We start from the raw sequence: 12077 nt of genomic DNA, 5'->3' as shown, positions 1-12077 counted from the left end.
ACCCCAAACCAACATCTCCACTCAACCTCATCAAACGCAAACACACCAGACAAAAACAAGACTGCCAAAATGCCACCATCAAGCAATCTCTTCCGCGCGGCCCGCCCAGCCTTCCGCGCAAACCAGTTCTTCCGCCCCAACCAAGCCGGCCGCGGCGCCCGCTTCCAGAGCACGACGGCTGAAGCCCCCAACTCCGGTTCCTGGGCGAAGCGCATGTGGGACAGCCCTGTGGGTGTCAAGACGGTACATTTCTGGTGCGTATAATCAATCAATCAATCACTTAATAACATATCTCCTTTCCGCTGCTCTGATTCCCCTCCAATCCGCGGGTCTTCGCGGCAGGGTAGTTTTCAACGTGTATGCTAACCAATTCCTGTCACAAAACCACAGGGCCCCCGTGATGAAATGGGCACTCGTCATCGCCGGCATCTCCGATCTCGCCCGTCCCGCCGAGAAGCTCTCGCTGACCCAAAACGCGGCCCTCACCTCGACCGGAATTATTTGGACTCGCTGGTGCTTGATCATCAAGCCCAAGAACTACCTGTGCGTTTCCCGCCTCCGTTTCCTTGCTTTACCCCCCTCGAAATGTTTATATGCCGTGATTTCTATCGAGCCTGCCCGGAATACTAACAAACACAAACAGTCTCGCAGCAGTCAACTTCTTCCTCGGCATGGTCGGCGTCGTCCAGTGCAGCCGTATCTTCCTGCACCGACAGTCACAAAAGAGTCTGACCGAGCAGGTTGAGACGAAGGTGGAGGAGGCCAAGCAGGCGGTTAACCCATAATCGAAGTCTGATAAAGAAAGGAGAGGGAAAGGGTTTCGCAGTCGGTTGGCCGGGCCTCTGAAGAATAGAGACTTTCAACAGGGAGAGAAAAACGATGAGGTCTGCCTTTTTTGCAGCTAGCGTCCGTTAAAGACTTGATTAGTTTCGGATGGGAAGAGGTGGAGAATTGTGTCGAGGTTATAGAGAGAGGATTGAGAAAGACGGTGTACACCGCGTTGTGGCCCGGACCAGAACCAGAGTCAAAGGGATGAGGGATACTGGAGGACGAATCTTGGATGCGTTCGTGCAATCGAATCGACTCGGAGGCAAGTAGCAGCACATCTAAGGGGAGGTGTGGGCTTGCTATACAGGCTTGAACGGGGAGTGTGAAGAAGCAGTTGCGCGGCTGGGGTTGGGGATGTGATGCTTATTATTGAAGTGGGTTCCAGAAATGGATTTCGGGATTTTCCCATTTAGACCGACTTTGTATTTATTCACATACCGTTTTATCGCAATCTTGTCCGGCGGTGACTTCAACATGCGATCTGTCCTTGCAGCCTACCTTTCAGAAGGTCATAAGCTCAAGGAGGAACTTCAATAAAAGCACCATCACGAAGAGACGACGCTAATTGTGATCAAACATAATCTTCTAATCTATGTTTGCCAACATCAGTTCGACCACTTTCGCTGACGGTATGAAACAAGACAAAGATTGTTACATCCATCCAAGCTTCGCTATGAAACAGTATACCAGTTTACACGCCATGCTCGCTAAGACCTTGCTGTCAGGACAGAAGTCATCCAGAAACGAGAAAGAAAACGCCAAGGAAAATAAGACAAACAGCCAACCGCCGACAGTAACCGGATAACACCACCGTAAAGCACAGACGTAATACAAGACCAGCGTCTAATACTCATCACACCTTACTCCCCAGTCCCACCACTGCCCGGGTTCAACCCCGTGTCTTTCCCCTTATCCGTCTTGGGCCTCAACTCCAGCGGACGGTGCGGTGCGACTATCTCGTCAAAGCTTCCACGCCGTCCCCAATTCCGTGGCTGTCTCTTCAGAAAAGCGCCCACGGCACCCAAATACCCCTCGTGACGTAGGAAATACGCCTGCTTAGCGCCACGCGACCAGAACTTGATGGCGTAGCTGAGCGTGTTCATGGTCTGCGGGTGGCCACGGATGAAGGAACCGCCAAAGTAAATGTGCGAGAGGCCGTGGATCTGGGACTGAAGGAAGGCAATCTGGCCGATATTGTTGGAGATTGCGTACAGAAGGGAGACAGAGATGTCAGCTGCTGTAAATGGCGGGCTGGATCCGTCGACTGGAGGTTCCGCTTCTTCTGGTGATGTCTCTTGGGGCGATGGGGGTGTCGGTAGGGAAGGGGAAGACGTAGGGGACGAGGAGGGGTGGCCAGGGCTGAATTGGTGCTGGTGGTGTTGGTCCTTGTGTCGCTGGCCACCACTGTCCTCTGCCTCCTGCTCAGCTTGACGCTTCTTGCGGAACACCTTGCCAAAGGAGCTGGCGATAGTGGTGCTCTTCAAGCCAATCTTGCCGTAGTCGGTTCCGTAGATGTCACCGACCAACATGTCCACTTTGGAATTGTCTCCTTGCGAAGCGAGGTCCAGCATCTCGTCAAATGTTCGCGCCCCAGTCAGTAGGCTGAGAAGGCCCCAAAGCGTACCGCCGCCCAGGGATGTGCCGCCAACACGCTCGTACTTGCGCGGGCCGGATACCTTTAAAAAGGACACGCCCGAACCGATGTTAACGAGAAGGTATGGGTAGACGTTCTCTGATGGCTCGACGAAGTGCATTGGGTCCGTCTCGGAGTAGGTAAAGACCTCGCGAGGAATCTCAGTGATGAAGAAATCGAGGCCGATAATCAGGCACTCCATCTCGTCCTCTCGTAATACGTCCACCCCAAGGACCTCGCGGATATTGTCGTAGAATTTGTATGCCCCCCCACCCGTTGCCATGACGCATAGGTCGTCAGCCGAACGCTTCGATCCATGGCTGGACCCGTTTAACTCCAGGTGTTTGTCTTTAAGGCGACTGACGAACTCGAGACACTCGTCGATACGATCCGTTTCAAAACTGGCAAAGTTGAGCCGGCCGCCCGGTTCGGTGGAATGCGCCTCGCGCGAGAAATAAACAAGTTTGGCAAGAGAGCCGCCAATCTATATGATAGCAAGGTCTTCATGTTAGCTTTTGTTTCAGAACAGAGAAAAAAACAGAGAAGCGCGATGACATCATAGGTAGCACATGCGACACCCGAAAAAAGGAGCAAAAATATGGGAGTTCCTACGTCAATTGCGATGTGACTGACGACGGCAGTGTGGTTTGGCAAGCGAATATCTTTGGTCTCGTGGCGGCCGGGGGATCCACTGCGCCCGTCGGGGGTTGTCGGCGTTGTTGTATCCTGGTCGACAATGAAGGCCCCCGTGACGTTGATGCGGACGGAGCCTGGTCGGCTAAGTGTCTCGTCAATCTCGGCCGGCGCACCAGAAGTACCCGGACGCCGGGAAGCAGTGGCATCGGACGGGCGCCGCTGGCGTTCCCGTTCCCGCTCCCGACCCTCGTCCGCACGAGACTGGTTCGGAGGGTCGGCTTGGTAGATGTCGCTCGGCATAGCGACGGTTTGTAGGTAAAGTATAGGTGGTAAGGGTATGTAATCAATCGCTGCGCCGTCGTAGGAATAGGGTGATAAACTGTCGGGGGATTCAGGGAGGTCTCATAGGAATATCCATTGAAGGGGAGTTTCTCGGGCGCAACACACCGCGTGAAGTGAAAGTTTATAAAAATCGAGGATGCTCAGAATTACATTGTAGAACTCATCCCGGTGTAGTTTTGGACAAGGTCACTGCGACCGGGTGGGATGAGGTGGACGGCGCTTGCTTCACCGTTATCGATAAGCCATCCTTCCCCTTTCCCCGACGCTGTGTACAAAAGAGGCAAGTCCCCACCAAGCCGATTGGCTAGGGCTATTTCTTTCCACGGAACTCACTGATCTCGGGCAACGTCAGCCGTGACGCCGCTGACAAAGAGCCGAACAGCCCGAGGCAGGGCTCTGGGCGAAAAGAGGATAGGAAAACTACGAAGCCCTAAAACAGGAGCAGAGGGGTAACTAGCTAAGGAGGGAGCAAAGCCAAGGTGTCTTGCAAGTTCGCAAGAATTGCCTTGCTCTGTAGAGTCCTTCACCCGTTACTTGGTTCCAGCTTACTTTGGTATTTAGGGAGGTTCCTTTCGGCCAAGCGCTACCAATGGATTGTCAGAAGGCTGACGCCCGCAGACCCCCTCTCCCCATCAACCGGGCAAGCTGCGAAGTGCAACGGAACGGATTACTATTCACCGTGCTTCGTATGAGGATCAGCTCGATTCATCAGCCCATCCAACGAAAGCCTAGCTAATGTTATCAAACAAATTCTACCATGTACGCATCGATGACCGGTTGCCCACTCCATGAAACAATACATAGTAAATTGGATTTTGTGTTGTACATAAAAAAAGGCCCGATTCTTGCTATCAAAACAACATCCCAGCCGGCACCGCCACGAACACCGTCGTCAACACCAGCGTGCATAAAAGCGCTAGGATTAAACTGTGCACCAGTATCCCATCCTGTATCTTCCGCAACGCAGGCTCTTCGACCCACACCTCGCGATCAAATATCTTGCGAACCACGTTGCGCTGCTGGTACTGTATTACCCAAGGCTCGTCCTCGTGGCTGCTCCCTTTTCTATCTCTAAAGCCGGTATTTGTCCCCATGCTGGGGTCTATCCCAAACGTGTCGGTAATGTTTTTCCCAGTAGTTGTGGATATGGCCGCTTCCTGGTCGTCGGCGTCGGACATGAATAGTTCCCAGGGCCGAATATGCCGACGGTGCAGGCCGTGGAGGATCAGGCACTATCGTAGAGTTAATTTATCTTCCTTATCTCACAGCCCATCACCCATTCTTGGGGTGGGAAAAGTTCAGAGCCATCGGGGCCATGAAGTCGAAAAGAGGAAACGTACCATCCCTTTCCTCGCCGCTATCACCGTCGTAAACCCCACCATCCACCCAATCCCCGCCAGCGCGCGGTATCCCCTCCCCGCACTCCCAAGTGTTAGCGCCAGGGCCGCAGCAAACCCTCCCAGGATCGTCAACGTCCCTAATAAGAAGGCAAAATACATCCGCGCTGGACTGCCGTTGCTAATACTCCATCGGATAAAATTTGGGTGTGCCTCCTGGCGTAGCGTGGCCTCGATTTGTGTGCCGATGGTCCGCAGAGCTGAGGGGTGGGTGGTAAAGGAAAGCGCCTGGAGAATTAATTTGCGCTCCTGATCGGAGAGATTGAGTTGTCGTGGCGCGTTGTCCATGATGTAAGTGGCGATGATACGGTCTATCTCCCTGCGAAAGGGTTGTATTGTGACTTGGTGACTGTTAGTGCGGGGGTATTGAGAGGTCATAGATACCTCCATAGTAAACTCACAAGGATCTTTGGCTCCAGCAGATGCGAAAGCCAGACTGGTTGGACTCCGCGGTATCTCTAAGGTAGTCGACGTTGGGCGGTTCACTGTCTCTCTTCCCTTCTCAAAATCGGTACCCTTGAATAACTCAACCGCTTCTTTTGGTGGTTGACGGACCCTCTCAGAGTGCTCCTTTTTGATACGCCGGACCGCATCCTCTTCCATGCCCCGAGTCCATTCGGGTGCCAGTGCAACATCAGCCGTTTTGGCGGTGGTAAAGCGCCGTTCATAGTCCCGATGCCAAAGGAAAAACTGCAAATTCTCGGCAGATCGCTCCACGTAGCGCAGGTAGTTCATGAAATCGCCGAGTGTGCAGGGCTGAGTAATTGTTAGACTGTCTCTGACTTCCAATAACTCGTAAGTGAGAACATACCGGGCAAGTCCCTCCTTCGAGGATTTTGTCGAAACTCAATGCCGAAGGAATGTCGTTGGAATCGCAAAAGCCAACATTCTCTTGAGTTTCCCCTGACATTCTCGTCTGACGGAGTGAGGTTTGGCTAACGGTTGACTCGGCCTTTTCGACGTAACCCGAACGCCGGAAGAGAAGCGGGAGCAGGGCCATATCGAAGGACAACGCCGAGAGCTGAGAGGGGCTTGGAAGAAAGATAAAAATATCAAGCACCGATCAAGCAGGTTAATTGTCGTGATTTCAGCCCTAGGAAGTGAAATGTAAGTACTCCATGGCGCTTCTGGTATAGTTGAAGCAGCGGGTGTTCGGCGAAGGATAAGACACAGGATAAACCCCAGATATTTGAGGTTTGATGACCCAAGTTATGATAATAAGGAGGCAAACAGTGGTTCCTAGGCTAGAAAGGCCTCGGGCACTGAAGCATTGGACGATGATGGAGTTCACTAATACAGTAACGCCCCCAGAGGCCGAGGCCTATCAACGACCTCCAAATGCTTTGCTGCAGCTTGTAAAGGGTGGGTTGATAATGGAATCAAAGGTTGAAGAAGTAGGGAAACACCCGGAACGGTCTTCACGATGGACTTACAAGTTTACATTGACCAGGTCTGGAACCTCGACTCAAAAAAGCTCCAGGGGCTGAAGCCACCCCTGCAGGTCCGGGAGAGTGGTGCGCCAAACATGCAACTCCTTGCGGCCCGCCTAACATCCCGCATGTGGTGTGCTACGGATGCGGTTATCATGAAGCGCCCCCGGGGCGCCCAGAACACTCTGTGGCGTGGAGCTCCGAAGCCGAGTCGGGCATCTTGGTCTTGGGGGGTCTCGACTCCATTTTGTATCTCGTACCTCCTTGCATGCGCGGAATCGGCGGGAAACGGCTCCTTGTGCAGCGTTATTATTGCCGTGCATACGATGGCGACAGGTCGACATCTGAAACACCCCTTCTTGGGGGGGATTGATAAACATTTCCACGAAGCACGCCCTCGCACGCAAGCTGGGTTAGATTCTTCACACGGTGTTAGTGGTCGCTTGTCAAGCTCGCGTCGGTAGGGGGAAAGTGAGAGCCAGGGAACAAGTTCGGAGATCCGAGCCAACCCTGATGCAAATCAGTGAATCGGGGCTCCTGATAGGTCGGTGCTTGATCGACGTCTCCACAACGCGACCGGGATATGAGATTCCAACCCTCGTGGGGGCCCCTCCTCCCCAATTCAGAAAGCAAGATTGGCCTCGCTGGTCTTCAAGTTTGCCGAACATCGACACGGCAATTGATGGGCGGCGTACGCACCGTCTTCCACACGGAGGTTTCAGACAGTTTTACGACGTCTTAATTCCGTATCCTTCTGGTCAACTGACGGACCGTGGGAACGGACTCAGTTTTACAGGCCCCTTGGCAAACTTCTCGACGGAAGGGAAGTGATTCTCGGCGTCTCAATCGTGTGGATGAGCGACGCAGGGTTCACCCTCCTTTTCGCGATTTCGTCAACTCTTCCATATCTTCTTCTTCACTTCGTATGCCTCGCACTGTCTCTAGTGTGTGTCAACCCATTTTGAAACAAAGACATTAGCGGCCGGCAACCGGGTTCTCGGAATGCCTGCATGCATAAGGTAGTGTGGTAGCTATCGCCGACCTGTCCCGTCACCGTCAATTTTTCCATCCGCGAAATTACGATCCGACAAACAGAACCTCCGGTGGCCCAAACCAGCGGCCTCCACCTGAACGGCCCAGCCCTGACGCCGACGAGTGCGCCCGCCACTTCACGACGCTCGCTCCAATTCCAGCGTGGATTGCCGGCCTATCTTCTCTTGGAGCGTGATGACGATATATACGGAACATCGGCTCGCGTATCTCCTATTCCCGCGGTTTCACTCCATCACAGCATGGGGGCGATCTTAATCATTGGTCACCACCTCAAGATTTCAAGGCAATGTGATATCGCGTTCTTCATCGAATCATACAAGACAAACAGCGCTGCTCATCAAAAAACACTAACGTTAGTGTACGGATACTCGTCGGAAGCCAAACGGTCAAGAGGCAAAAAAATCACCGTCACCAATGCTTCTCACTAATATCCACTGAATCTACGTCGACCCCATCCTGGAACCAGCGGTCCGCCTCCCCGATCTTAACATCATTCCCACTCATCTGCCTCTTCCTCATCAACCCGTTGGGCGCAAACGTCCAGTCCTCCAACCCGTACGTCCGCCACCACTGGCCCGCCTCGTCGCGCCACTCATACCAAAACTGCACTGCGATCTGTTGGTGTTTAGACTCTCTCATCAGCAAGTGTCCCTATGAGTCTGTGGGCGTTTAGCAGCCTTATCGGACCTTGTCATCGGTGAACGCAAACAGCTCCTTTCGTAGGCGATACTCTTTTTCCTTTGCCCACTTTTTCGTGAGGAAATCGACAATCTGCTCGCGCCCCTGGAGGAAGGTGTCGCGGTTCCGCCAAATGGAATCCGGTGTGTAGGCGAACTGGACGAACTCTGGATTTCTAATCGAAGTTCGATCAGTATGGGTATGGAGTTCACGGGTGAGTGACACGAGTCGTGAGGGTCAGCTCACTTTGAGTTCCAGGCGGCCTGGGCAGTCTTGACCTTTTGTTGGGCCGTCTCCCGTGTGAAGGGCGGAAAGGGAGGTTTGGATTCGGTTGACATGGTAGACGATTATGACAGCGAACCCAATGGATGTCACTTGAGTGAAAATGGTGGTTGTAAGAGTGGTTTATTAAGAGATAGTTATGGCTCATCGCCAATACTCATGTTCGGCACTGGGCCCACCAGGAATGACGCACAGCGGGTTGCATTGCGGGATCACATTAACGACTTACTCAGCCACCTCGTCGACTACTATGTATGTACATTGAAAGGCGTGAACTCACACCTCTTAACGTTTCAATCTATCCAGTTCCATAGAGAAAATAAGATGGTGCAGGTGATCCATTTTTTGGTGGCCGAGAAGCCGATGAGAGAGAGAGAGGGGCAGGCATGGTAAAGATAAAAAAACACAAAACGAAGAAAATACAAAAAGCTCACTGCCCACATCCTCCGGTCAGGGTAGTAAGTAGACAGCTACGAAAAGCCCAGAGGGCTTTTGCTTGGGTGCCCCCTCCCTGAATCGAACTTAGGAAGGGGAGCAAGCGGGCACGCCGGTGCTGCCCGCACCCCCCCAAATACACCATCCGCGGTTGGGCATTTGTCGGATGGGGGGGCTGTTGGAAACTGGGACCGGAAGGGTGGGTTATAAAGGATTTGAGCGGGAAGGAAGGAATGTAGGTATAAGCCAGTCTGAGGTTGTGTATGCAGCTTGTGGGGGGGGGGTTAATTGAGACCGAAAAGATGCCATTGGCTACCTGATAAATGCAGAAATAACAACATGTACCGAGGTAGGTAACTAACTACTTATTAACAGTCAACAATATAACAGTTCGTGGATGGGCCGGGGCCGGCTCGGAGTCCGGCGATCTACGGTTGCCCGCCGGAGGGGTCGGTCTCCGCAGACCGGAGAAGTGACAAATTCAAGCACTTCTTTCGACCTGGGGTATTTGTCGGGCGCCCCGGCTTGGATGGGATGCTGCAGTCGTGGAAATGGAGAAAACTCACGAAACCCGCCGTGTTCCTGAAATTGGCTTATTCTGACAGCCGATTGCGCAATATCGGGTACCTCACCTCGAGCTCACCTCCGAAAGATAGGAATATAGGCGAGAGTCACTGTTTATGATAGGAAAATTGTAGAAGAAATGGGAAAACACCAGGACAAAACAGTTACTGATTAGTAGCCAGTTCAAAGGGCCTGCATTTTGTTAAGATTTATGTCCGTTAGTCATTCTTGACAATTGACTACATTGTGACCTCGGATCCGACCTTCAACTGTCCCAAGTTCGGTGGCCGATAACCCCGGTTTCCAGGAGGATCCGCCGAAGAATTGACCCCTCAACTCCACCCGCTTTATAAACAACTTGAGCCCACGTCACCTCGTACACCTTTAATCCAGCTTCTGCATATAAAACAACATAAAAAATCATCACCAACACCACTACACCCTTCCGTCCACATCCCCCAACTCTAAACAACATGGCTCCCCTTCAACCCGGTGACTCCTTCCCCGAAGGCGTGACCTTCTCCTACATTCACCCCACTGGCTCCCTCGATCTGACCTCGTGCGGTATTCCGACAACATACGACGCCAGCAAAGGTACATGCTTGCACTAAATAGAGAACGACATTCCCTTTAACAGTCGCTAACTAATATCCACAGAATTCCAAAACAAGAAAATTGTCCTCGTCGCCGTCCCCGGCGCCTTCACGCCGACCTGCCAGGAGCAGCACATCACCTCGTACCTGTCCCATCTAGACCAACTCAAGGCCAAGGGCGTCGACGGCGTAATTTTCATTGCGTCCAACGACGCCTTCGTCATGTCTGCGTGGGGCAAGGCGAACGGGATCAAGGATGAGTCGATTGTGCGTCTCCTCTTTCACTTTTTTTCCGGCTAAGCTGCATCATCGCTATGCTTTAGCTTCGACTCGGCCGTGTGTGTCATTTTTGCTGACCATGCCCACCGTGATACAGCTTTTCGCGTCGGATGCCAACGCCGATTTCAGCCGGAGCATTGGGTGGGCTAGCGCCGACCGTACTGGGCGGTACGCTCTGGTCATCGACCACGGCAAGGTTGTTTACGCCGAGGCGGACACTGTCCGTGGCAGCATTGCCAACTCGGGCGCTGAGGGTGTGCTTGCGAAGCTCTGAGTGATGGTAGAGAGCCTCCTGCCTGTGTACAAAGAGGGGCGGCTGCAAGTGGTCAAGGGTAGGCTATGACGATCGTGCTGTGAAATATACGGCCGTTGGGTTCACTTAGTTGTTCATAGACAGGCCGAGGGTGAATGACTAGAGCAAATGCATCAAGTTGGCATCCCGTAAGCTACCCATGCAAACTGTCCCTCCCACCAATATCACACATCGTTCATACGACTCGCTCCTTCGGGAAACAAGATGGTTGTTATGAGAGCAGAAGCCCCTTTACAGCGGGCTAGGCAGGCACAAAAAAAACCGAGTATCGACCGACCGACTCCAGCGTTTTCCTTTCCCGGCCACACGGGTTTCAAGACCTTAAGATAGGACCGTTTCATCTATTGCGCTCCTCTTATGCCTTTGCTTTCCCGTTTGCCCTTCCCTCAAAAGAACACGCAACCCTTGACCCCATTTCCCGGACCCAGACCCAAGCAACCGCCGAACACAGAGAAGAGAACCCCCCCTTTAACGGGTGTTGGCAGCGACCTTGACTTGCGCACCCTTCGATCCTTGCTTGCTGGCAATGCGGCCCTTGGACTGGCCCTTGGAAGCGGCCGCGGCGTTCTTGGCCTTCTCAGCCTTCTTGGCGGCTTGCTCGGCCGCCTTCTTCTCCTTGCTCTCCTTGATGGCGGCCAGACGGGCGGCGCTGCGGGCCTCGGGGCGGATCGAGCGGCGCTCCTTGATCACATCGAGCGAAGCACCAACAATGGCACGCTGCGACTTGACGGTGCGGCGCGTCCGCTTCTTGGCGACTTCCTGTGAAGGGGTCAGCGAGCTGTTTTGTTTAGGTGATGTTTATCCCCTTTCCCGCCAGTTCCGTTTTCGAATCTAACACCGTTCATCCTGATAACCCTCCACCTTCTCTCCATCGTCCATTCCCCCTCTTTCGTCTATGTGCGGGGCTGCGGAAAGATCGTACCTCAGAGATACCCTTGCGGTGTTGCCTCCGGTAGAGGACGGTCCAGGCAATACGGCGGGGGTTCTTGCGCTGGAGGAAGAGCGACTCGGACTTGCCGTTCTGGAAGCGGAAGATCTTGCTGTCGCCACGGACGTACAGCTTACCCTGCAGTGCACAATATCGTCAGAATTGGTGGTCTTGCAGCCAAAATTTCAGTTCCCCCCAAAATCCGCGTCGGCAGATCCCCCTTCCCGACCCTCATTTGGCGTCGTTCGACTCGTCGTGTAATCTCCGGATCGCCGTGGGACTCGGGGAAGGGGATTTGGCGAAATATTGGGGGGTTCGACTCGATCGCGGGAAAGGGGCAATCCGTACCTTGCCGGGGTAGATCCGCTGGCCGGAGAAACTATCGTCGTAAGTCCTCATTTTGGCGGTGGTTGTCGATTGTCGTTGTCGGGGTTGCTTCCTCAAAGTTCAAGGTTCCAGGTCGATTTTCGCCAAATTCTTTGGTGCAGGTTGTGGGATAGGGCTGCCCTGTGATAGGCTGCTGCGCCCGTCCCACTTTGGAAATGTGGCCCAAGCGTGGCGCATCTGACGCACAAGCCACACTCAACATCGTCACTCGGAATATGAGCAGCATGAGTTGAGGGAACCAAAAAAATGCGGGAAATGTTACTTGTCAAAAATAAAATGCATTGCAGGTCCCAAGATTT

The 12077-nt window shown here is 53.2% G+C and overlaps 5 protein-coding genes across 5 annotated transcripts; 2 read left to right on the top strand and 3 right to left on the bottom strand.

Moving 5' to 3' along the window:
* Nucleotides 1-69: 69 nt before the first annotated feature.
* Nucleotides 70-785, top strand: C8A04DRAFT_15162 (uncharacterized protein; the record flags this gene model as incomplete). The annotated part of the gene is made up of 3 exons (XM_062778378.1): nt 70-254; nt 391-543; nt 644-785. 3 exons carry the CDS (start codon nt 70-72, stop codon nt 783-785), a joined length of 480 nt encoding a protein of 159 aa, XP_062633601.1.
* A 734-nt stretch (nt 786-1519) lies between these two features.
* Nucleotides 1520-5836, bottom strand: C8A04DRAFT_40095 (fumble-domain-containing protein; the record flags this gene model as incomplete). Its single annotated transcript, XM_062784823.1, has 9 exons — nt 1520-1546; nt 1782-2065; nt 2234-2945; nt 3074-3358; nt 3545-3578; nt 4301-4671; nt 4780-5177; nt 5238-5681; nt 5758-5836. The coding sequence occupies 9 exons, from the start codon at nt 5834-5836 to the stop codon at nt 1520-1522; spliced, it is 2634 nt and encodes an 877-aa protein (XP_062633600.1).
* Nucleotides 5837-7727: 1891 nt separating this feature from the next.
* Nucleotides 7728-8335, bottom strand: C8A04DRAFT_40094 (uncharacterized protein; the record flags this gene model as incomplete). The annotated part of the gene is made up of 3 exons (XM_062784822.1): nt 7728-7934; nt 8007-8172; nt 8244-8335. 3 exons carry the CDS (start codon nt 8333-8335, stop codon nt 7728-7730), a joined length of 465 nt encoding a protein of 154 aa, XP_062633599.1.
* Nucleotides 8336-9751: 1416 nt separating this feature from the next.
* On the top strand, nt 9752-10424 carry C8A04DRAFT_40093 (Redoxin; the record flags this gene model as incomplete). The annotated part of the gene is made up of 3 exons (XM_062784821.1): nt 9752-9872; nt 9936-10138; nt 10248-10424. The coding sequence occupies 3 exons, from the start codon at nt 9752-9754 to the stop codon at nt 10422-10424; spliced, it is 501 nt and encodes a 166-aa protein (XP_062633598.1).
* A 507-nt stretch (nt 10425-10931) lies between these two features.
* On the bottom strand, nt 10932-11790 carry C8A04DRAFT_32270 (ribosomal protein L24e-domain-containing protein; the record flags this gene model as incomplete). Its single annotated transcript, XM_062782034.1, has 3 exons — nt 10932-11222; nt 11386-11529; nt 11740-11790. The coding sequence occupies 3 exons, from the start codon at nt 11788-11790 to the stop codon at nt 10932-10934; spliced, it is 486 nt and encodes a 161-aa protein (XP_062633597.1).
* Nucleotides 11791-12077: the final 287 nt, after the last annotated feature.

This window comes from Dichotomopilus funicola (assembly GCF_033296635.1).
Source record: "Dichotomopilus funicola strain CBS 141.50 unplaced genomic scaffold C8A04scaffold_84, whole genome shotgun sequence".
In the NCBI taxonomy this organism is placed as follows: Eukaryota; Fungi; Ascomycota; class Sordariomycetes; order Sordariales; family Chaetomiaceae; genus Dichotomopilus; species Dichotomopilus funicola.
The sequence above is the reverse complement of the archived record's forward strand: the minus strand, read 5'-3'. Positions and strand labels throughout refer to the sequence as shown.